This window comes from Bactrocera tryoni, chromosome 3 (genome assembly GCF_016617805.1).
Source record: "Bactrocera tryoni isolate S06 chromosome 3, CSIRO_BtryS06_freeze2, whole genome shotgun sequence".
NCBI lineage: Eukaryota > Metazoa > Arthropoda > Insecta > Diptera > Tephritidae > Bactrocera > Bactrocera tryoni.
The window spans coordinates 81,664,976-81,690,278 of record NC_052501.1 but is presented as its reverse complement, the minus strand read 5'-3'; the positions used below and the strand labels follow the sequence as shown (position 1 = coordinate 81,690,278).

Here is a 25,303-nt window from a genome sequence, read left to right as displayed (position 1 = left end):
TGCTTATCCATGGGTGTTAGCGGGTTCATATATGACTATAAAAGCTTTAGCAAAATCTTTCAGAAACACAATCAACGAATTAACAGACATGTTTCGCTTCGTAGCAATTTTTCTGCTCTTCAACGTCGCCTTTGGCGAAATCCTAATAAACGATTTCAATGGGCGCATTGTCAGCGGCGAGGAAACCACTATTGATTTGCATCCCTACCAGATCTCATTGCAAAGCAAGAGTGGACATTTTTGCGGTGGCAGCATTATCAACGAGGACACTGTTGTGACTGCAGCACATTGTCTGCAAACTACTACGGCCGATCAGTTGCAAGTTCGCTTGGGTTCCACCAGTCACAAGAGTGGTGGTAAATTGGTGAATGTTCGTGCTTTTTACGCACATCCTGGTTACAACAAGAATCAACGACAAAACGATGTTGCCATTGTGAAATTGGCCGAACCCGTAGCTCAGTCGGCAAGCATACGTTACATTGAATTGGCTGAAGAAACTCCGGTATCTGGTACGACTGCGGTTGTTAGTGGTTGGGGCGTCAAATGCTACTTCTGGTGCGTTTCACTACCCACTTCATTGCTAAAGGTCGACGTCAACATTGTATCTCGGGCAGACTGTGCCTCTAAGGATTACAAATATGGTTCCTCCAAAATTTTACCAACAATGGTATGCGCTTATGAAGCCAAGAGTGATGCGTGTCAGGGCGATTCTGGTGGTCCATTGGCGGCAGACGGCAAACTGGTCGGTATTGTATCCTGGGGTAATGGGTGCGCGAAGGAAGGCTATCCAGGCGTTTATGCTGATGTGGCTGAGCTACGTTCTTGGATTTTGGAAATTGCTGCCAGTTTATAAACCATGCAAGGAGTGAAATATGTAAACGTGAAATTCGCCACTATTTACTCTTTACTTAATCAGTTTGTCACTTTATTGCGTTGTTAAAAGTAAAAATTGTTTCAGGTTTTGTTCACAGCTTCCAAAATAAAATAAAAAGTATCAATAAATATACTGAGTACGCTTGATAGAACCTTATTCGCGATGTTGAGGGGGCTTATCCCACGGTAGTTGGCGCAGATTGTGGGGTCTCTTTTTGTGGATTGGGCAGAGTACACTTAAATCCCAATCGTCGGGCATGCTTTTGTCTGATCATATTCTACAAAAAAGCTGATGCATGGTCCTTATCTTTGCGGCCATATTTGAATAGCTCGGCCGGCAATCCATCGGCACCGCTATGCTGTTCTTCAGACGGGTAAGTGCTATTCGAACTTCTTCATGGTTGGGCAATGGAACGTGAAATTTAGCATTACGGACAATTCTTTTAACCGAACACTTCCCCTGATATACCTGATATAACAAATTTGATGAACACAACGTTTTCAATAATATTTCCATAAAAATCTGTTCCTATAACCGGATATGAATACTTTCCATTTACCAGACATGGGCACGATTTTGGTAATATTTTTTTCAAATTATCATTGATAAACGCAGAAGATTTCATAAAATGGGGTGATTGTGACTGCCTGACATTAGCTCACATTTATTCGTTCAGTTGAAATATAGTTCTGAGTAACCACTTCTAACTCTATGAATACATTTCAAACATATGTTTTTGCGACGCCCCCATATGTGTGCATCTCTCAGCCGGTTTATGTCTGACTTTGGTAGTCTAGTTACACTTTATACCAGTTGCCATTTAGCTAATATCTGTGAAATAAATACCAAATACTTTTGTTCGGCGGGAATATGTGCTTGGCTTGCTTGTTTAGTTTTTAAGTGCGTGGTTAGATGAGTAGCAAGTACCAAGTATTGTTTTCGTTTCATATTTTTGTTGATCTCAACTAGCTTACCTACTGCTCTTATCATAAACACTAACTGCCAATAGACTTACCTACGACACAACCAATAAGAGAGCAACATAATTATGAAAATGTAAATAAATAGTACTTGTATAATTATTAAGATTTATTTAGGTGAAGTATAATTTTGGGCGCTAAAAGAAATTTCCATCTAGATTGGTAAATAAATCGATCAAAGTCGTTTTTAAATCATAAGTACAAAAAAGCTTTCCTCGTTGAAAGGTAATGGTAAAAGGGTTATAGGTGTTTGTCTTGGGTAAAGCGTATAATCGTGAATACCAACTCCCTTACTCTGAGGCATTGAATGCGCCGTTGTCAGCAGAAAAAGTAACAGCATATTTCAGCTTTGTAAATGCAAATGAGAGATGGCCTTAGCTTCAGTGCTAATCAGTAAAAAGCAGTATATTATATGCTGTTAGTTAAACTATATTTAATTCTGAAAATTTCGTTAGAATTTTTGTTGCATTCACTGCTCGGCGAAAGATGTAATTTGATTTCTAAGATTGCAGACGCCACAGCTTTTTGCAGTTGAAAAACGTTTTCATATTGGGTAGTTGAAAAAGTCTTTTCGTACTTTGCCAATAGATGTCGTTGAAGTCGTATATCTCCAATGCTACCAATCATTTGTCATACCATATATTGCTGGAAAGGTGAGGTTTTAAGCTACATTTAAACATTTAAAAAAATTAAATTCGGGGAAGATGAAAAAAGTGACAGCTGTTCAAAAATGTGTGAAAAAAATGAAGAAACTCGCTATATTTTGAAATTTTTGTATAAAAAAGGGAAGAATGCCATCCAAGCCATCTATGAAACTTGTGAAGTTTACGGAGACGATGCTGTATCAACTGGTGTAGCACAACAATGGTTCGCTTTATTCCGTTCTGGAAATTTCGATTTACACTGATGAAAGCTTTACACTGATGGAATAACGTCTCTAGCGAAAAACTGGCAAAAATTGTTCGACCAAAATGCTACGTATTTGTTTATTTATTTATTATTATAATAAATAAGTTGAAGTTTGCTTAGAAATACGAAAAGACTTTTTCGACTACCCCAAGAAACTATCTTTCTGGGACCATTTTGAATAGAATAAGGACTAATTGATCAAACAACAGCTACGCTTTGTTAGCTGTTTTTAAAGTAAACTATACGATTTATTATTGAATTATAAAAATATATATGTTTTTATTACAGTTCAAAAGCACGCATTCTGCAAACTTTAACTTACTCCCTCGTACAACTAATATTCAAATACCAATTGAGGGTTGCGTCATTCAACAATCTTTTTCCAGACAGTTATGTTCAAATTATCTTTTGTCATAATTCAAAATTGTATACATTCCTCTTGTACTGGAAATACCAAATATCTTTAAAAAGCGAATTCATCGTATAGCTGATAATGTTATCGACCGATGAGAATTAAAATGTCAAAACTCAGTCAAAACAAAAGCTCTGACCTAAGTACACTACATTTACTCTAAAAATGTTGAGACCTACCGTACTGCGTTGGCTCATTTTAGACTATATAAAGCGTTTGCCAATTCTTCACCGACATCAGTCAAGTTTTGAAAATGTTTCGTCTAGTAGCCTTATTCGCACTTGTTAGCCTGGCCTGTGGTGCCGCTATGCCCGATGACTTAGATGGGCGCATTGTTAACGGTGTAGACACCACCATTGCTCAGCACCCCTATCAGGTGTCGTTGCAAACTGCTAGCGGTTCACACTTCTGCGGTGGTAGCATTATCAATGAGAACACCATCGTCACCGCCGCTCATTGCTTGCAATCCTACTCAGCTAGTCAAATACGCGTTCGTTTGGGCTCAACCAATTACAAGACCGGCGGTGAATTGGTTGCTGTAAGCTCATTCACCTACCATCCAGGATACAACAGCAAAACTATGGTCAATGATGTCGGTATTGTGCGTTTGGCTACACCAGTCGCTGAATCGGCGAACATTCGTTACATTAAATTGGCGCAGACCACACCAGCAACTGGAACCTCCGCTGTGGTCACTGGTTGGGGCACTAAATGCTACCTTACCTGCTTGACTTTGCCGACAACATTGCAAGAGGTCTCCGTGGATATTGTGGATCAACTGGATTGCGCTTCTAGCCAGTACAAATATGGTACATCAATTTTGGACACCATGGTCTGTGCTTATGCTTTGAACAAGGACGCTTGCCAAGGTGACTCCGGTGGTCCACTGGTCGCTAACAATGAATTGGTCGGTGTGGTGTCTTGGGGTAATGGCTGTGCCAAAACTGGTTATCCTGGTGTATATTCCGATGTGGCTTCACTCTACTCATGGATTGTGGCAGCTACTGCTTAACTTTAAATATTTGGAATGAAATAACAGCAAATAAACGAGAACTATTATCATAAAATTTGTAAAAATTTTGTTTACTAATGCTCATGATTTATGGTAATATGAGGTAAGTTGCTTGAGAAAAGTGACAGTGAGCCTTTTTATTCTTTGGTCAAATGAAGGTTTGAGCAGGAATTTTTTGAAAGATATTTTCCGTCAAGTATAGTTTTAGCTCATGGACCACTGTAGCATTTTTCAAGTAGAGGTGGCTGTCATTAGGTAGCAGTTGCGGTATTGTTCTGAAGTGCAGCCTCTAGTAGGGAGGATAGCACCTGGTCATAGCGAAATCACTGGAAATTTCAAAGCCGATGTGCTTACAAGAAGGTCCCTTTTGTTCCTATTGTATCTGATTGGGAATGAGCTATTGCTGAGCAGGCGCTGGTCAACGACTCGGTCTTGTGCGACTGCGACATCATTTTGTCTCGAGTAAAAGTTAGGAAATCCACTGAACTTCTTCCTCTTAGCAATTTTGATCTATTATATTTCTTCATAGGCGTTCAAGCGGTAAGGCTAAATCTCCTGTCGAACGATTTTAGTCAAAGTTGTCTGGCGGAAAGTGAGGTGAAAACATCCAGGAACTTTCTCCTCAATTGTCCATATTTTCTAAGACTGAGGTCAATACTTTGCAGTATTAAGGTAGTATCACAGTGAACTGACGTGCTCCGCTGTCGAAGATCGGATTGAATCGACCTTTTTAACCTGACTAAATTGAAGCTATATAACAAATAAAACTGTGTGTGCTGTTGACAACAGAATAAGCTAGTTGCCCTCTCAACTTTGTACAGGAAGTGGGAGAAGAGCCTTGTTTCAGTTGAGGTGCTAATTAGTAGAAATAAGTATAATACTGTATACACATACATCCCATAAAACTATGTTTAATTAAGTAATATTTAAAAGATTCCTTGTTGCATTCGTTGCGAAAATTCTAACTTTCTAGATTGCTGACAGCACAATTTTATTTTTCTTAAAAACGTTTTTACATATCGCTAAGAAACGTATTTGGAGGGACCAACTTGAACAGAATTATCCCCGCAAAACTAATACGGCAAAAGCTCCCTCAGGATTGGGAAGCACCTCTCCAAGTCATTCGGTATTGATATCATTGGTCCAACATCCGTTCTTTCTCCAAACTGGATGAGGGAGCAACTGGTCCTGGTAGTGAACGAGGGCCAGACGAAATTTCTCCTGTCATCAAACAAACAGTCGTCGCACTCACGACTTGGCTCCTACGTCACTGCTGATAGACATAACTTCGAAGTTGTAGACAACAACACTCCAGCTCTGTAAGTACTCGACGATGTACCCGCCGGTGGAAGCAGAGGAAGTCCTTAACTCCTTTGGAAAGACCAGCCGAAAAAGGACCTGGCAACACTTGGAATCTCCAATTGTTGTAAAACAGCGAAAAGGAAGAACGAATGACCAGCTTTTGTAAACTCAGTAATAACCGCGTAAGCGGTGTCTACGTTAGTAAGGAAAGAGAAGAATTTGAACAGAATTAATACGACATTGAAACAGTTTCAAGCAACTTTATGAACAAATGCCAGTTTTTTACTGTAAACTAACCGATTTCTTATGTATTTAGTAAACTATAAAAATCTCTATTTATACTTAGTATCTATAAAGCATAAATTCATCATGTCTCCGATAAAATCAGCGCATTTGCAATGCTATCGAACGTCAAGTATTAAAATGTCAAAAGTCCATACGTCTGCGCTTACTTCAAAGATAGTGCTGCATTCCTTACTGACATGGCTCATGTTAGACTATATAAAGCGTTTGCCAATTCTTCACCGACATCAGTCAAGTTTTGAAAATGTTTCGTCTAGTAGCCTTATTCGCACTCGTTAGCCTGGCCTGTGGTGCCGCTATGCCCGATGACTTAGATGGGCGCATTGTTAACGGTGTAAACACCACCATTGCTCAGCACCCTTATCAGGTGTCGTTGCAAACTGCTAGCGGTTCACACTTCTGCGGTGGTAGCATTATCAATGAGAACACCATCGTCACCGCCGCTCATTGCTTGCAATCCTACTCAGCTAGTCAAATACGCGTTCGTTTGGGCTCAACCAATTACAAGACCGGCGGTGAATTGGTTGCTGTAAGCTCATTCACCTACCATCCAGGATACAACAGCAAAACTATGGTCAATGATGTCGGTATTGTGCGTTTGGCTACACCAGTGGCTGAATCGGCGAACATTCGCTACATTAAATTGGCGCAGACCACACCAGCCACCGGAACCTCAGCTGTGGTCACTGGTTGGGGCACTAAATGCTACCTTACCTGCTTGACTTTGCCGACAACATTGCAAGAGGTCTCCGTGGATATTGTGGATCAACTTGATTGCGCTTCCAGCCAGTACAAATATGGTACATCAATTTTGGACACCATGGTCTGTGCTTATGCTTTGAACAAGGACGCTTGCCAAGGTGACTCCGGTGGTCCACTGGTCGCTAACAATGAATTGGTCGGTGTGGTGTCTTGGGGTAATGGTTGTGCCAAATCGGGTTATCCTGGTGTATATTCTGATGTGGCTTCACTCTACTCATGGATTGTGGCAGCTACTGCTTAACTTTAAATATTTTCAATAAAATAACATGAAATAAAGAGAATTTCAAATTAATAAAAGTTGTGTTATTATCCCTATGAATTATGGTAATATGGGCGAAGTTGCTTGACAGAGTTATAGTGAGCCGTTTCATTCTTGAGTCGAGGCTTAGAAGGAAAGTTGGAGCAGGAGGTTTTTGAAAGATACTTTCCGTCAAGTATAGTTTTAGACCACGGATCATTGTAGCGGTTTTCAAGCAGAGGTGCTTTCACTAAGGCAGCAGTAGTGGGGGGGTCTGAAGTTCAGCCTCTAGTAGGGAGGATAGCATTCACTCCCACAGCAGTGCGGCAATACTATGTAGCTTCGCAATCACAGACTGCGCTCAAAGTTAGTCAAGGAGTTATCAGAATCATTTGGAGGCTTGGTCATAGTGCAATCACTATGATGATGTGAATGTGCTTGCAAGAAGGTCACTTTTGTTCCTATTATATCAGATTGGGAACGAACTATTGTACTTCACGCGAGCTTAGCATGCGCTGGTCAAGAACTAGCTCTTGTGCGACTGCGAGGTCATTCTGTTCTAGAGTAGATTTCAGGAGATCCACTGAACTTCTTACCCTAAGCAAGATCATTTTGAAGCAATCGTGGGATATTGGATATTTCGCCAAAGGCGTTCAAATGTAAAACTAAAATTCCTGTTGGACAATATTTGAAAAAGTTACCTGGCGGAGAGTGAGGTGAAAACATCCAGGAACTTTCTCCTCAAATGTCTAGCTTTTGTAGGACTGAGGTTGAAACATCACGACACCCGTATATTCGGTGAACATGGTGAAATAGTCGGAACTGATGTTAGCCACCTAACATATTTGTGGCAAGATAAAATTTGTAAATTTTAGGGGCCTTCTCAATCAATACTTTGCAGTATTAAGGTATCACAGTCAACTGACATGTTTCGCTATCAAAGGAGGATCAGGTTTGGATTGACCTATTCAATCAGGTTATAAGCTATAAAACAAATAAAATTTATTTAGATCAAGTATAATTTCAGCCGACAAAAGAAATATCTATATAAATTGGTTCAAAAATAGACTAAAGACGTTTGTAAATAATAAATACAAAATAAGATTTCCTCATGAAGTGTTAATGGATGTTTAAGGATCATAGGGTAAATGTTTGCCATGGTATTCAGTGTGCTGAATAAGCTAGATACTCACTCAGCTACGTAAAGGCGATGGGAGAAGAGCATAGTTTTACTTGAGCTGCTAATTAGTAGAAAGAAGTATAATACTATATATGCATACATCCAGTAAAACTATATTTAATTCCAAAATATTTGAAAGATTTTTTGCTGCGAAAATTGTAATTTTCTAGATTGCTGACAGCACAATTTTTTGTTTTTGCAAAAAACGTTTTAACATATTGCCAAGAAACGTATTTCGTGGAACCAATTTGAACAGAATTATTTCTGTAAAAATAATGCGGCTGTGTAAACAGATGTTGAACAATACCAGAAGCTCCGTCAGCATCAGGAAGGACCTCTTCGTACCGATCGATATTCATATCATATGATCCTTGACATCCGTTCTTTCTCCAGACTGAATGAGGGAGCGAAGAAAATGGGTCTGATAGTGAACGAGGGCAAGACGAAATATCAGTTGTCATCAAACAGACAGTCGCCGCTTTCACGACTTGGCTCCCACGCCACTGCTGATAATCATAACTTCGAAGTCGTAGATAATTTCATCTATCTTGGAACCAGTATTAACCCGAAGCAGAGGAAGTCCTTAACTCCTTTGGAAAGACCAGCCGAAAAAGGACCTGGCAACACTTGGAATCTCCAATTGTTGTAAAACAGCGAAAAGGAAGAACGAATGACCAGCTTTTGTAAACTCAGTAATAACCGCGTAAGCGGTGTCTACGTTAGTAAGGAAAGAGAAGAATTTGAACAGAATTAATACGACATTGAAACAGTTTCAAGCAACTTTATGAACAAATGCCAGTTTTTTACTGTAAACTAACCGATTTCTTATGTATTTAGTAAACTATAAAAATCTCTATTTATACTTAGTATTTATAAAGCATAAATTCATCATGTCTCCGATAAAATCAGCGCATTTGCAATGCTATCGACCGTCAAGTATTAAAATGTCAAAAGTCCATACGTCTGCGCTTACTTCAAAGATAGTGCTGCATTCCTTACTGACATGGCTCATGTTAGACTATATAAAGCGTTTGCCAATTCTTCACCGACATCAGTCAAGTTTTGAAAATGTTTCGTCTAGTAGCCTTATTCGCACTCGTTAGCCTGGCCTGTGGTGCCGCTATGCCCGATGACTTAGATGGGCGCATTGTAAACGGTGTAGACACCACCATTGCTCAGCACCCTTATCAGGTGTCGTTGCAAACTGCTAGCGGTTCACACTTCTGCGGTGGTAGCATTATCAATGAGAACACCATCGTCACCGCCGCTCATTGCTTGCAATCCTACTCAGCTAGCCAAATACGCGTACGTTTGGGCTCAACCAATTACAAGACCGGCGGTGAACTGGTTGCTGTAAGCTCATTCACCTACCATCCAGGATACAACAGCAAAACTATGGTCAATGATGTCGGTATTGTGCGTTTGGCTACACCAGTCGCTGAATCGGCGAACATTCGCTACATAAAATTGGCGCAGACCACACCAGCAACTGGAACCTCCGCTGTGGTCACTGGTTGGGGCACTAAATGCTACCTTACCTGCTTGACTTTGCCGACAACATTGCAAGAGGTCTCCGTGGATATTGTGGATCAACTGGATTGCGCTTCTAGCCAGTACAAATATGGTACATCAATTTTGGACACCATGGTCTGTGCTTATGCTTTGAACAAGGACGCTTGCCAAGGTGACTCCGGTGGTCCACTGGTCGCTAACAACCAATTGGTCGGTGTGGTGTCTTGGGGCAATGGCTGTGCCAAAACTGGTTATCCTGGTGTATATTCCGATGTGGCTTCACTCTACTCATGGATTGTGGCTGCTACTGCTTAACTTTAAATATTTGGAATGAAATAACAACAAATAAAAAAGAACTACCGTCATAAAGTTTGTCTAAGTTTTGTTTACGATTGTTCACGATTTATGGTGATATTATGGTAGGTCTATCTGCAGTTTTCGAGTATATGTAAAGCTTTATTCGTACATACACATGTACATTACATTTTGATCAATTTCCAAACTAATTAAATCCGTTTATATTGTTTGCTTTAGGATTTCATAAAGTTTCTTTGATAGTACGAGGGTTCTTTTGTAGGTCTGTATAATTTGTGCATTTCTGTATATACATATTCCGGCTTGTTTTGTATGAAGTAGATTGTTTGTATCGAAAATATTTGTAATTGTTCGAATCAAAGAGACCATAAGCATGATATCAGAATGCATATTTTGTATATGAACATACCTTATTGAATTAGATTTGATTTCTGGCCTGTATTAACTCTGTTTATTTACAACTTCTATCCATCGCACGAACGTACTGATAATACAGATAAGTTTAGACTTTACAATGTAGAACATTATCTATTGTGCCATCAAAATCCGACACTATAAATATTGATCCTCACAAGTAACCTGAGTTTAGTAAAGCAAAGCCATGTTACGCCTTACGATTCTTTGTGCATTGCTCAGCACTGCATTCGGTGCGTACATGTCAACCGAACTAGCTGGACGTATTGTTGGTGGAGTCGCCACTACCATCGAAGAGCATCCTTATCAAGTTTCACTCTCTACGAAGTTGGGCGGCCATTTTTGTGGCGGCAGCTTAATAGCGGCCGATATCGTCGTCACTGCCGCACATTGCTTGCAGAGCTTCAAAGCCACCAGTATACGTATACGTGCCGGTGCGACCAACAATAAACGAGGTGGTCAAGTTATAAATGTTGCGGCTGCTAAATATCATCCAGCTTACAATCCCAGTACAATTGAAAATGATGTGGGCATACTGAAACTAGCGACGCCAATCCAAGAATCCGAGAGTGTTGGTTTTATAGAGTTGGCTGAGACGACCCCGCCTACCGGCACACCAGCTGTGGTAACGGGTTGGGGTACCAAATGTTATAGCTGGTGCTTGATACCGCCCACCATTTTGCAGGCCGTCGAGCTGGATATTGTACAGCGTGAAGATTGCGCTTCCAGCGCCTACAAGTATGGTGATCTGATCAAGGAGAGTATGGTGTGTGCCTATGCATTGAAAAAAGACTCATGTCAGGGCGATTCGGGTGGTCCCTTAGTGGCGGATGGCAAACTTGTTGGTATCGTATCCTGGGGTTATGCGTGCGCTAAGAAAGGTTATCCGGGAGTTTATAGCGACGTTGCCACACTTCGCAGTTGGATATTGAATGCAATAACGGAAATTTAAGAACATTTTAAGGAAGCTATGATGCGGAATAAAATACTTTTTGAATAACATCTGGTGTTGATTTTATTGATTGAATGTTTTTATTGTTGATGTTTTTATTTTTTGTCATATATTTGCTATCAGTACTTTTGGGAGTAACTGTTTATATATGTATTTCTTTGTGCCGTGCGCGGTTTTATTATAATTTATGGTTACATAAGTAGACTGTGATTAACGTCATAGATTTGTTTATAAATGTACTCGAGTGATTAAATTTCTTTCTCACAATTCATCGTTATAAAAATGTTTCATATACTCATTGTCAAACAGTTTACTTGATAGCCTTCTTCGTCATGCAACGGTTTTTAGTGTTTGGGGCTCTACTTAGCACGGGCTTGTGCTCTTTCATTTCTGATAAATTCAGTGGACGTATTGTCGGTGGTGTGGACACTACTATAGAGCAACATCCATACCAGATTTCAATATGGCTGGTTGAAGAACAAGCGCACTTCTGCGGTGGCAGTATTATCAGTGAGAACTTTGTGCTCTCAGCTACTCACTGTCTACTCGGCTTTGAACCATACGAACTGCGTGTACGCTTAGGTTCGACGAACTCAACTAATGGCGGTCTCTTAGTCGAAGTAGCCGCTATAAAGACACACACTGGTTTTAGCGGTATTACCGCAATGAATGATATTGGTTTGTTGAAGTTGGCAAAACCGGTGGCTCAGACGAATAGCATTCGCTATATCGATCTCGCCGATACGGTACCAGCCACCGGCACACCTGCTGTCGTCTCCGGTTGGGGTGTCAAGTGTAGCTTGTGCTTTAGAACGCCAGTTATCTTACAAGCTGTAGATGTCAATATTGTACAACGTGAAGATTGTGCCTCAAGTACTTATAAATATGGCGACCAAATTCGAGAATCTATGGTTTGTGCTTATGCATTGAAGAAGGATGCCTGCTCTGGTGATTCGGGTGGTCCGTTGGTGGCTGAAGGCAAGTTGGTTGGTGTTGTTTCGTGGTCGGAAGGCTGTGCCAAAAAGGATTATCCTGGTGTTTATGCCAGTGTACCAGAATTACGTCAGTGGATATCTAGCGCTATAGCGGAGTTATCGAGTGAGGAGGCATATAAAGTTTCTTATTTGTAAAAGTCGAATTTAATTTTTGTTAAGAGAGTTAAAAATCACATTAAAACGGCATGGGAAATCTAAAAAAAAAGTATAAGGCCTATTATTTCAATGAAATGTTTCTAGAATTGTTGTCTTTTCGCGATGAGAGGGTTCAGTATGTGTTGCTACAATGACCGGTAGGTCCCTCCAAATCGATAAGGTCTAAGAACAGCACTGAAGCCAAAACCGATACACATATATTTTAGGAGTAAGGAATAATAAGTTATTGCTAATAATTTTTTAGGGTTCAAATGAAATGCGCCACCCTATTCATGCTCTCTATATATGTTTTGCTTTATCTCCACCTCCAAGACATTTTATTGCTTGATAAATGTGTACACGGTATACTACTGTTTATTATTTTATTTTGGACTCAAATTTATTGCGTTAATCGATCGAAGGGTAATCAACCGCCTTTACAATGAATTGGCATAGCTACCTAAATAAGCAAAAAATATGCTACAAATAGTATAAGGAGAGAGCATTTGTATACCCAATTAACTATCGATTACTTATTTACTCAGAGAATTATGCATTGTATTTGAGGCACGTGTTTATATAAAATTTTCGACTGCAATGTTGTTTTATAAACAATTTTGCTTACCGATTAAGCAGCCACTTAAAGTCGGTCATATACCATAATCATAATAATGCGGAGCGGACGATGAGCTATGGCCGATATTATCAAATTCTAGCGAATTACCTAACACAAGAATATATTTTATACTCCAAATAGGCCTTATGTCTCGAACTTATGACTACTATGTACAGGGTTTGTCTGGAAAGATATAGAACTGATTTTCTTCCACCGCGACTGTACTTCGGAGCATGCGGGCACCGACTGGATTCGGTAGAAGGCGTTCCTAGCTAACGAGTGAGCGGCTGGTCAGTTGTCTCCGAACATCTCGAGAGTCAGGACAAACATTTTCGCGCAACATGTTTCTGTGAGTGGTGCAAGCCGAAATGTAGCGTTCGTTAGAGCAGAGCTACGCGATTAAATTCTGTGTAAAACTCGGAAAATCTGCGACAGAGACGTTTGATATGATCAAGCAGGCTTACCCTAATGTGGTGTGTTTCGGTGGCACCAGGCCTTTTTGGAGAGCCGGAAAGATGCTTATTGTCTTTTTTGACATCAAAGGCATCATCCACCATGAATTTGTTACTGCTGGACAAACCGTCAACGCCAAGTTTTACGTGGAAGTCCTCAAGAGATTCGAACGAAGGGTCAATCGGATCCGACAAGACATTGCAGCCAATTGGATCGAGCCCTGGCTCACATCGCCTTTCTTGTGAAAAGCTACATAACCAAAGCCAGCATCCCAACGCTTCCGCAGCCGTCCTACAGCCCACATGTGGCCCCTCCCGGACTTTTTTTGGTTCCTTGCCTGAAAAGGCCGATGATAGGCAAGCATTTTGACAGAGGGGATCCAAGCAGTATGCACCTCGTCTCTATTCCGGAGAATGCCTTCCGCGACGTCTTCAATGCTTGGAAATCGCGCTGAAGGAGCTTATTTTCAAAGTTTTTAAACAATTGTAACTACTGGTTCAATAATTTTTTTTTTTTTTAATAGACTCAGTCTTATTACTTTCCCGACAAACCCTGTATAGTGCCATGAACCACATACAAATACACTTTGCTAAAAGCCATATATTACTTTGCAAAAATAAACCAGAATTCCACAAATTACCAGCACGTGAACCACAATTTAGTCTTCATTAAGTGCTCGTTGCAGGCATAGCGGATAGCACACATATTTAAAACTTTGGACCAGCAATGTCACATACGAGTATATCACTAATTTTCATCGCTTTCATGATCGTGGATTTTGGCGCAGCATATGACAACACACGTCTACAGCTAAATCAAAACCGCATCATAGGCGGCGATGATGTATCGATTGTACATTATGCGCATCAGGTCTCGCTGCGCCGTAAGACCTGCCAGGAATGCGCTTATTTGCACCTGTGTGGCGGCAACATACTCAACGAAGACACTATACTGACAGCTGCGCATTGTGTGATCGGTCGTGATATTCGTAACTTCACCGTGGTCGCTGGTACCGGCCAACGCACCGGTGGTGATGGCACTGTTGTGCTAATAGAAAAAATTGTCACACACGAACGTTACAATGCCTCCATAACGGATTATGATGTTGCTTTACTTTTCCTTGCCACACCGTTGACATTGGATGGGGTATTTACGACAATGATACAATTGGTGCAGAGCACGCCAGAGATTGGTGCAAAGGCCACCATCACCGGTTGGGGTACGCTGTCTGAAGGTGGTGTGGCTGCGCTGCAATTGCAGGCTGCCAATGTGTTCGTGCTAGATCGGGCGCAATGCAGCGCGGCGTATGGCGATCGTTTTACAGCTGCTATGCTGTGCGCCGCTGCGAAGGACAGTGGTAAGGATGCTTGCCAAATGGATGCGGGTGGCCCATTATTGGTGGAGAATCAGTTGGCCGGCATAATTTCGTGGGCCATAGGCTGTGCACGGCCCGAAAGCCCAGGTGTTTACGTGAATGTGTCGCATGTGCGTCAGTGGATCGAGTTAACTGTGGCAGCTAACTCGTTGTATAAGTTTTAATGTGTGTCGGTGTAGTGTTAAAATTATAAAACAATTTTTAATACAGTTTTTGTTGCCATTTTTATTTTGCATTTAATAAAATGAAAATTGTTCAGCATGTCTAGTAGAAAATATAGATAGAACTAGCTCAAAACGCAACCGTCTTTGAATATGATACTTTTTGAGCATCAAAATTATATGTGACAGTTTAACATTGTTTGGCGTAAGGCGTCCGATATTAGAAAGGTTTGTGATATGTACATATATAAAGAGTTTTTTCAAAACGGCTTTACAAATGTAGATCGAAAGGGACAGCAAACGACGCCATATTTTTTCGCGCTCTTTTGTCATTTCCCATCAGTAATGTTTGCCATTTCATCATGGAAAGATGTACAATCCAACAATCCAACAACCAGCCGAAATTATTAAAATTTACTACCAAAATTCGGAGTCAGTGGCCTCAACTTTAAGAGCGCTACGTCCATTTTAACAGATCCACAATTGAGCGTCTTCTGGAAAAATTTGAATCCACAGGCACAGTTCAAAAAGTTCCCGTATCAGTGAGACGAAGAACTGCCCGTAGTGTCGAGAATATTGCTGCCGCTAGTGCATCAGTTGGGCATCTCTTTGACGTCGTTATGGCGAATTTCGCGAAAAGATCTTGGCCTACATCCACCGCTTGACCACCTGAATCGTTGTACTTTCGTGAATTGTGCTGAGCAACAATTTGAAAACGATCCGGTTTTTCATCGAAAATTTATCTTCAGCGATGAGGCTAATTTCTGGCTGAATGGCTTCGTCAATAAGCAAAGTATGCGTTATTAGTAAGACCGCAAGCCACACGTACTCCACGAGTCACCATTGCATCCAGAAAAAATTACGGTGTGATGCGGTTTTTGGGCTGGCGGTGTCATTGGGCCGTACTTCATCCGGGATAATCAAGGCCGGCACGTTATTATGAATGGGAATCGCTACCGCTTAATGACAACTGAATATTTTTGGTCCGAATGGGATGATATGGACTTGGGTAATATGTGGTTTCAACAGCGCGCCCGTGATGGCCATGAAAAAGAAATCGAGATACATATGGCAGTGTTTTGGACCAAATTGTTCGAATCTTTATATGCATGTTAATTTCTTTGTTATTCACATTCAGAATCCTTCCTCTCTTCCATCTTAGCATTCAATTTGATATGAATGTGATGCAATTCATTCAAGATCGTCATAAATATAGGAAAGTTTCAAACAAAAGTGCGTTCTATTTTTTTACTAACGCTATATGCCATAGAACAAGTTCTCAATTGAAGTCAACGGAATATTTTATGCGTCAACATAATATTGTTCTTGACAACTGTTCAAATAAAGTATCTAATCGAAACATAGAATATCGTCACGTTAACCTAACCGCTTGTTTTTGGCAACCAAATTAAAAATTAACTTTGACGTTTCAGTATAATAAGCACAATTCGTTTAGGCCGACTTTCCCTTAAATATAGTGTGAGTATTTATTAGTTTTCATAATTTCCACACAACCGGTATGTAAGCGGTATGTATTCAAATAAGGTAGCAGTAATAGGATTAGAAAAGGGAACTTCACAGCAATTTTTGAGATCGCGTCGAACTGGTTTATATTTTGAGAACAACGACGCTCGTTGGATATTGGATTCTACTGATATTCATCTAACTGAAAGGCGATCCATAACGCACTGTGTTATGGAAGATAATTGAAAGGCATGTTCTGCAACAGACGAAATGAAAAGCGAAAGGTTTTAAGCAAATTTTAACAAAATGACATGAAAAGAGATTATCAGATATTGTTTGAAGTCTAAAGCATATTTTGAAACTTTATTTTAGCCGGGCTTTCAGCCATAAAAACGTAAAACAGTTCTACCGCTGACTGGCGCTGCTTGTGGAAGCTCAGATTTCCTGTAACGTTTCATTGATCTTCATAAAAACACCTGGATCTACCGTTAGCTTTCAGAGCTAGTAGTTGAACCATCGCCTACAGCTTGACGTTATGGAACTAAAAAGCGTCAGCGAATACGAAGGGTATATTTATTAATTTGGTTAGTAAACACTTTGCCACCTGTTTAACTTATGAATAATATCCGCTGTTAGGATAAGTAAATAATATTTCAAAGAGCTTTTCTATAAATATTATAACAGCACCAACAGTTTTGAGCACATTTTCCGTATAACGGTTCGACGAAAAGGGTCTAATTTCTCTATATTAAAAATGTTTAAAACCTTCAGCTGTCGCATTTTAATGCTTTTGGTCGTGTACCAAATCAACTTATCACATGCCATTGGAGTTATTGGCGGTGTAAAGACAACTATTACGGATCATCCATATGTGGTTTCTCTGCAATTGGCCAACGGCACACATGTTTGTGGTGGTGCTCTAATTAAGAAGAATATTGCCGTCACAGCTGCACAATGCTTCGTTTTTCAGGATCCCAGCCAGCTTTATGTACGTCTTGGCACTGGCAATTATGCTACTGATGGCGAACTCATATCAATTAGTTCTTATATAATCAATGAGAATTTCGATTTTACCACCATGGACAGTGATGTGGCCGTATTGAAGTTGGTGAAAAATGTGGCAAAATCATCAGCGAAGCGTGAGATAAAGGTGGCTGGAGAAAAACCGAAGACCGACAGAAGTGGCGTGGTCACCGGTTGGAGTCAAAGTCGACAATTGGAAGATGTGACTGTGCGCATAATTAATGCAAAGAAATGCAGATCCGGGGAATATGTTTACAATGAAGACGATATAACGGATAACATGTTTTGCGCTCAGGCCTATAATAGGTACGTTTGCGGTGGTGAACCGGGTAGTCCTTTGGTGTATAAGAAGAAGTTGATCGGTTTGGTATCATGGGGTTATGGTTGTGGCAATGTAGGCAATCCAGCCGTATACACAAATGTAAATAAGCTACGAAAATGGATCAAAAAGACGATAAAAAAGCTGTAGACTGCGATTTCTCTTGAATGCAGTGGATTAAATAAATCATTAAAAATCCCAATAAATGCGAAAATATACTATGTATGTATGTATGTATATATAATTTAAAAGTAATATTGTCGATAATAAAAAAACTTAGTTATATATTACATAGTTTTACATTCAAAAATAATAAAAATAATAAAAACATAAAAATTTATTGCGTTTATTTTCTCCGAAAAACTCCGATCGAGCTATTGCAAAATTTTTTGATACATGATTTGTACCGTAAAAATTTATTGCGTTTATTTTTCCATAAGTCCATGGACGAGTTATTGAAAACTTTTATAATTTGTTACCTGATTTGTATCGTATTTGTACCTAATTTGGACCGTAAAAACTTATTTCGTTTATTTTTTCCATAAATCAATGTTTGAGTTTTATTAAAACTTTTATTATTTAGCACCTGTACCGAATATCAAATTTAAGTCATGTTTCGTTTGCGGACTCTCAAACAATAGCGAACTCCTTACATACATGTATTTATGTATATTTATTATAATTTGTAATGCCGCTGCATGTCAATATGTACTATAAATATGTAAATGAGAGTTAGTAGTACCCGCTAATACAACAAAGTGTTCTAGTAGAAACTAACTCGTTTCTTCTTAGATGGCTTACAATTACACCGGCCTACAAAAAAAATTTTTTGGCTTGGTGCAGCTCTGTGCACATCAGTAGTCGGTATAGTAGGTAGGATGAACTACATTCTCGCTACTAGATGTTTTTTTCTTCTTTCTTATGAACAAGAGCTGATATGGAAAATGTGACTTGTTTTCTCGTATCAACTCACAAAATACATCCAAAATTAGGTATAAAATCTTAGGCACCAAAATGAGTGTAGGCCAGTGTTATGTATCTATATTTTAAAATATAATATTGATATTCAACAATTTGCTAAGCATACTTTTAGGAAGTTTCTTAAATCAATTTATTGTCTACTATACATATTACCTGGCAGACACAATGAATCACTCATTATTAAAATCGCAATAATTAGAAATTGTTTGAATATCAATAGTTAGCACTGGAATCATTCAGGAAAAAAGATGTGACATTGAACAATATTACTTAAATCAGAGAACGTATATTATCATAATGTTATCAAATGATAATCATATCAATTAATATGATGGCATGCAAACGTACATATGTATAAAAATATAAGCAAAAGGCCAACATACGTCTGTAATAGCAATGTATATTTCTGAGCATAATTTTCATTGAATGCTCAGCTCTGTTCACGCGCCACTGTTAAGATTTCTCCTTCTGATCTTGCTGTGGTGAAACACGCTCATCGCATTTTGTTAGCCAAAAATATTTTTTACGCTCTCCGCGCCGTGAACCTTCTCTATTCTTTTACGTTCTCTGCTTAAATTCTCCCAGTTTATTTAAAATCTATTTACGTAAAAAGTCACTCATACGCCCCGTCCCTTATTTTAATGACAGTAGTATGAAACATCGGCAAGCAATACTATGGCCGTCATTGTCATTTAGCGAATATTCGGATTTCTACACTTTTGATTAACTTAATGTTATATATTTTGATTAGTTATTATGGCGGCACCAACTTCGGTTGCACCGAACCTACATATGTACATATATACTCATTACAAATACGATATACTTCTCACAAGTACTTGATTTTTATCGATTATTTTGAATGGTAGGTAGATAGTGGCTCGATTTGAACATCCTTGCCTTAGTCAATATTCCAAGCCAAATTTCTTGAAGATATCTCGTCAAATGAAAAAGTTTTCCATACAAGCATTTTTTTCGATCGTTCAGTTTATTGTATATGGCAGCTATACGCTATAGAAATCCGGTTTGAACAATTTCGTCCTTTTCAGCGTTTCGCAAAATTACAATATCTCAAAAAATGTGGGAATAGTACGCATATGCGTATACAGACGAACACACGGACATGGCTTAATCGACTCAGCTTGCCATGCTGATTCTTTATATACATACAAATATATTTTAAAGGGTCTCCATTAGACTAGTTTTTATTTTTTACTCATAATTACTTTGCCAATTCAGGTTGAATAGCGACATAACTAACGCTTTGAGTTATTACAGTTACGTACAAATGTACTCAAATTGCTTTGGCTAAAATTGCTAATGTTTACTCATGAAAAGAAAATTTATTTTTAGAAATTATGCAGACAAAATGTAAATAAAATAACTGTTAAAGAACATGTGCGACAGCTGATTTCAGGTACATATGTCAATAATAACGGTTAATATACTTCCTGGCGAAAAGTCAAGAAAGACATATTGATATATAGAACTCGTTATTATGAAAACCGGTTAAAACCTCATTTGGTTAATTTGTTATAGTTAAATTGAACTTATTTTTACATTTAGATTAAAATAAACAATTATATAATCCGTTGTAGACAAACATCTGTTTTTCTTACGCTATCGGCAGACAAAATATACAATACTTAGAAGCGCGCAGCAGGTTTCTGAGAGTATATAAGGGCATGAAAAAACGAATAGTTTATAGTTGAAATTTCAACATCCAAGAAATTAAGAACTAACCGCTGAGCTCCATTAGACTACAGTCAAAATAAAGATGGCCAAGTTATACATTTCTAGTGTTTTGCTCGTGATCGCAGCCTGCGTTTATAACACCAACGCTGATGGAGCTGAGGGTGGTGTAGCCACCACAATTTCAGCACATCCGTATATCGTCTCACTACAAGGTACCGACGGCTCAAAAGTATGTGGTGGTGTCTTAATTGATTCAAAGACCGTTGTCACTGGAGCACAGTGTTTGAACTTCTACGATGTATCACAACTGGTGGTCGGTGTTAGCAATGGTGCTAAAGTCGTAAAAATTGCCAGCAGTACCTTCGATATCGGTTTTGACTTCACCACCATGCAAAATGATGTAGCAGTCGTGAAATTGGCCGAAGCAGTGACTGTTGGAACCATCGAACTGGCCACGAAAGAACCAACGAACGGTGTTAGTGGTGTGGTGACCACCTGGGACTCAAGCAGCAACTTGGTAGATATCCCTGTGACTGTCATTGACACCGCGCAATGTGGTTCAGGTAAATACAGCTACAGTGAAGATGACATATTATCCACAATGTTGTGCGGACTTGCGACTAACGCAAATGCTTGTGGCGCTTTACCCGGAAGTCCTTTGGTTTCAAAGAAGAAATTGGTCGGTTTGGTTTCCTGGGGTTATGGCTGTGGCAACAAGGGCAATCCAGCTGTTTTCACTGATATTGCATCTTTAGAATCGTGGGTAAAGTCAACTGCAAAGTCCTTGTAAAATTGTGCGTTTTTTTGCATTTTAAAATTTTATTAAATAAATTGAGCTTATAACTAAAATAAAAATGTTTTATTATTTCTTGGTTAGATCATATCATTCAAATTGACATGAATTTGTCGAATCATCAATTTTTACTTTTCAAAAAACTATAGTTAGGTGTCGTCGAGTTTAGGAGTGGTCTCCTAACAGCAAATACCTTTCGCTTATTACCCATAAAAGAGGGGTTTGAAGCCGACTGATTATTTCAGAACGTATAGGTTCAGTCTGCTGACAGTTGGAAGGTTGAACTTTGTCCAATTTGAGACTTATCAAATCCTGTTTCAGAAAAATATTCTTTGAAAAGAAATATATGAGTATATAGTAACTCATACACTGACCGACATAATCGGTATGTATATTATACACAAGGTATGTGGTGTATGTGAGTTGGGGGTAGTATGGATCAGATTTATCTATTTTTGCCAATACCACATACTATTAACATACCACATACCAATAAAACGTACCCTGGGTATCATCATCACCAAGCTTATGGTGTAAAGTCAATCGGATGTTGGAAAATCCTGATATTAGTTCTATTGTCGGTATAAGAATCCAAGGGATTGCACTTGAGGTTTAATTTTGAAAATGTATATCCGTACAAATAAATTTCATTGGAAAAAATAACGAATTTAAAGTTGCTTTCTCAATGTCTGGTTACCAGCCTTTCTGTCCAGTTAATAGAGTTGTCAACTTAATAGATTGTACTTAATAAACATCAACAAATTGTGGGACCGGCCAATGTGCATGGTTAATGGAGATATCCGCTTAATAGAGCGCCCATTCAATAGAGCTTTCACTGTATTTTTTATTTATAGATTGTTTTTACTATCCTATCTTCTAAAATCGGTTCAATAGTTTAGGAGTACATCGCGGACAAACAACGTGACACATAATTTTTATATATACAGATAGGTCAGACTTTCAATATGTATATATACAAGGAAAAAGAAATAAAGAGAAATAATAGAAAGATATTTATTAATAATATGAGGTTTAAAGCACGGTTTAGACCGATTTTACTCATATTCAAAGCTAAACCACAATTAAACCACTTTAGTAAAACTACTTTTCCACGAGATCACTCATCGCAATCATCACTATATCCGGTATATTAGGGTTAGGGATTTGTCTGAACTGAAGGCATTAACTTTTGACATATTGGCCCATGTGTATATGGTAAAAAGTCAACCAGAAAACTGAAAAGTATAGAAAAGTAAACAAAACGCTAATTCCTATATCTTACTATTAATTACTTCGCTAATTCAGTTGTATAGAAAATTCTATGGCAAAAATTATTAATGTTTACTAATAAAACCAAAACTTATTTTTAGACACAATGCAGACAAAATGTAAATAAAATAATTGTGACAGCCGATTATAGGTATATCAATAATAACGGTTAATATAATAGAAACAAGTAAGGAAGGGCTAAGTTTGGGAGTAACCGAACATTTTATACCTTTAACTAGAGATTTTTTTATACATATGTATATTTTTTATACATACGTATACGATATATATGTATGTAACTGCGATATATACACTAACCGACATATTCGGGATAAGATTTGTTAGAAAAACCAAAATCATCATGCTCTTTCATTTTCATTGAGATTTATCCCATTGTGGCCGATATACTTGTATGTGGTATAAAGTAACCCGGAAATTCGAAAATCTTTATATAACATATATGGGGATTCAGGGAAGAATTAACACAATTTAGCTGACTTTTAATGCAGACATACTATTATTAGGAAAAGTTCTCTCTGAATTTGTCGATTTTTTGGTCAAAAGTCATTTTCTGATACTGGAGTCCATATATTCGTCATCGAGGGGCTTGAACAGTTTTGGTTGGATTAGAACAATTTTTGGTCATAAGGTGTCAACCTTAAAGGAAATATTAGTGCAAAGTTTTATTCTGTTATATCAATTGCTTCCTGATTTGTATACTTGAAAGTGAAAGCTTCAAATGGAATATAATATTATTTTATATGGGAAGTAGGCGTGACTGTAGTCCGATTTCGCCTATTTTTACACTGCAATAAAGCAATGTAAAGGAATGCTACGGACTAAATTCAGCCGAAATCGGTTGTGTGGGTCTCGATATATATGATTTCATCTATGTAAAAGTGGGCGGTTAATTTTTTCATAGGCTCCCACAGAGTACCCTCATACCATCTGGGGTGAAAAATTTAATGTCTCTGGCAGATTTAGTCATTTATTTAATGCACTTTAAGTAGTTTTTAACAGTACTGTTATATGCGGAGTGGATGGAATTATCTTCCGATTTCATCCACGGACGGACGGACAGACAGACAGTCACTCGTCTCGTTATCCTGATCATCTATATAAATAACCATGTGTATATCTTTCTCGATTAATTTTAAGTGATACATGCAACCGTTAGGTGAACAAAACCATTATCCCCTGTAGCCACATATTGCAAGAGTATAAAAATAAAGACCATATTTGAGGGGTGCCATGCCGGGACAGGTGCAAGCTTTAAGCCAACCATACTTCCTACCGTAAAGTCGAGGCAAACTTATTGATACATAAAATTCGAGACAAAATTGTACATCCGTTGTTATGAAAACCGGTTAAAACCTCATTTGGTTAATTTGTTATAGTTAAATTGAACTTATTTTTACATTTAGATTAAAATAAACAATTATATAATCCGTTGTAGACAAACATCTGTTTCTCTTACGCTCTTCGGCAGACAAAATATACAATGCTTAGAAGCGCGCAGCAGGTTTCTGAGAGTATATAAGGGCATGAAAAAACGAATAGTTTATAGTTGAAATTTCAACATCCAAGAAATTAAGAACTAACCGCTGAGCTCCATTAGACTACAGTCAAAATAAAGATGGCCAAGTTATACATTTCTAGTTTCTTGCTGGTGATCGCAGCCTGCGTTTATAACACCAACGCTGATGGAGCTGAGGGTGGTGTAGCCACCACAATTTCAGCACATCCGTATATCGTCTCACTACAAGGTACCGACGGCTCAAAAGTCTGTGGTGGTGTCTTAATTGATTCAAAAACCGTTGTCACTGCAGCACAGTGTTTGAACTTCTACGATGTATCACAACTGGTGGTCGGCGTTAGCAATGGTGCTAAAGTCGTAAAAATTGCCAATAGTACCTTCGATATCGGTTTTGACTTCACCACCATGCAAAATGATGTAGCCGTCGTAAAATTGGCCGAAGAGGTGACTGTTGGAACCATCGAACTGGCCACAAAAGAACCAACGAACGGTGTTAGTGGTGTGGTGACCACCTGGGACTCGAGCAACAACCTGGTAGATATCCCTGTGACTGTCATTGACACCGCGCAATGTGGTTCAGGTGAATACAGCTACAGTGAAGATGACATATTATCCACAATGTTGTGCGGACTTGCGACTAACGCAAATGCTTGTGGCGCTTTACCCGGAAGTCCTTTGGTTTCAAAGAAGAAATTGGTCGGTTTGGTTTCCTGGGGCTATGGTTGTGGCAACAAGGGTAATCCAGCTGTTTTCACTGATATTGCATCTCTAGAATCGTGGGTAAAGTCAACTGCAAAGGCTTTGTAAAATGGTGCAATTTTTTGCATTTTAAAATTTAATTAAATAAATTGAGCTTATAACTACAATAAAAATGTTTTATTATTCCTTGAATAGCTCATGTCATTCAAATTATAGGAATTTCTTGAATTCAGGAGTGGTCTCCTAGCAACAAATACCTTTCCCTTATTAACCATAAAAGAGGAGTTTGAGACCGACTGATTATTTCAGAACGTATAGTCTGCCAACAGTTGGAAGGTTGAACTTTGTCCAATTTGAAAGTTTTCAAATCCTGTTTCAGAAAAATATTCTTTGAAAAAAAATATATACGTATATAGTAACTCATACACTGACCGACATAATCGGTATGTATATTATACATATGGTATGTGGTGTATGTGAGTTGCTAGTAGTATCGACCCGATTTAGGTTAAGTTTTCCCCTAATTTCTTACATTTTAGGCACAACGTTAGATTATTATGAGTAAAATCGCTTTTTCATTTTAATTGAGATAACTCGCATGTTGGTCGATATAGGCGGTGTAA

General features: G+C 38.7%; 10 protein-coding genes across 10 annotated transcripts; all 10 read left to right on the top strand.

Annotated features, from left to right (window-relative positions):
- Window positions 1-83: 83 nt before the first annotated feature.
- On the top strand, window positions 84-966 carry LOC120771213 (trypsin-like). The gene has a single exon (XM_040099115.1). The coding sequence runs from the start codon at window positions 89-91 to the stop codon at window positions 851-853; it is 765 nt and encodes a 254-aa protein (XP_039955049.1). The 5' UTR covers window positions 84-88; the 3' UTR covers window positions 854-966.
- A 2,459-nt stretch (window positions 967-3,425) lies between these two features.
- Window positions 3,426-4,245, top strand: LOC120772738 (trypsin-like). The gene has a single exon (XM_040101499.1). It carries the CDS (start codon window positions 3,429-3,431, stop codon window positions 4,185-4,187), a length of 759 nt encoding a protein of 252 aa, XP_039957433.1. The 5' UTR covers window positions 3,426-3,428; the 3' UTR covers window positions 4,188-4,245.
- Window positions 4,246-6,032: 1,787 nt separating this feature from the next.
- Window positions 6,033-6,842, top strand: LOC120772729 (trypsin-like). The gene has a single exon (XM_040101490.1). It carries the CDS (start codon window positions 6,037-6,039, stop codon window positions 6,793-6,795), a length of 759 nt encoding a protein of 252 aa, XP_039957424.1. The 5' UTR covers window positions 6,033-6,036; the 3' UTR covers window positions 6,796-6,842.
- Window positions 6,843-9,036: 2,194 nt separating this feature from the next.
- Window positions 9,037-9,863, top strand: LOC120772419 (trypsin-like). The gene has a single exon (XM_040101030.1). It carries the CDS (start codon window positions 9,041-9,043, stop codon window positions 9,797-9,799), a length of 759 nt encoding a protein of 252 aa, XP_039956964.1. The 5' UTR covers window positions 9,037-9,040; the 3' UTR covers window positions 9,800-9,863.
- Window positions 9,864-10,385: 522 nt separating this feature from the next.
- Window positions 10,386-11,215, top strand: LOC120771151 (trypsin-like). The gene has a single exon (XM_040099022.1). The coding sequence runs from the start codon at window positions 10,401-10,403 to the stop codon at window positions 11,163-11,165; it is 765 nt and encodes a 254-aa protein (XP_039954956.1). The 5' UTR covers window positions 10,386-10,400; the 3' UTR covers window positions 11,166-11,215.
- Window positions 11,216-11,497: 282 nt separating this feature from the next.
- Window positions 11,498-12,338, top strand: LOC120771807 (trypsin-like). The gene has a single exon (XM_040100013.1). The coding sequence runs from the start codon at window positions 11,498-11,500 to the stop codon at window positions 12,293-12,295; it is 798 nt and encodes a 265-aa protein (XP_039955947.1). The 3' UTR covers window positions 12,296-12,338.
- Window positions 12,339-14,080: 1,742 nt separating this feature from the next.
- On the top strand, window positions 14,081-14,909 carry LOC120772287 (trypsin eta-like). The gene has a single exon (XM_040100797.1). It carries the CDS (start codon window positions 14,091-14,093, stop codon window positions 14,901-14,903), a length of 813 nt encoding a protein of 270 aa, XP_039956731.1. The 5' UTR covers window positions 14,081-14,090; the 3' UTR covers window positions 14,904-14,909.
- A 2,209-nt stretch (window positions 14,910-17,118) lies between these two features.
- Window positions 17,119-17,856, top strand: LOC120772959 (trypsin-like). Its single transcript, XM_040101864.1, has one exon. It carries the CDS (start codon window positions 17,119-17,121, stop codon window positions 17,854-17,856), a length of 738 nt encoding a protein of 245 aa, XP_039957798.1.
- Window positions 17,857-20,450: 2,594 nt separating this feature from the next.
- LOC120772361 (trypsin alpha-3-like) lies at window positions 20,451-21,173 on the top strand. Its single transcript, XM_040100926.1, has one exon. It carries the CDS (start codon window positions 20,465-20,467, stop codon window positions 21,170-21,172), a length of 708 nt encoding a protein of 235 aa, XP_039956860.1. The 5' UTR covers window positions 20,451-20,464; the 3' UTR covers window position 21,173.
- Window positions 21,174-24,080: 2,907 nt separating this feature from the next.
- On the top strand, window positions 24,081-24,788 carry LOC120772744 (trypsin-like). The gene has a single exon (XM_040101504.1). It carries the CDS (start codon window positions 24,081-24,083, stop codon window positions 24,786-24,788), a length of 708 nt encoding a protein of 235 aa, XP_039957438.1.
- The last annotated feature ends 515 nt before the right edge of the window (window positions 24,789-25,303 follow it).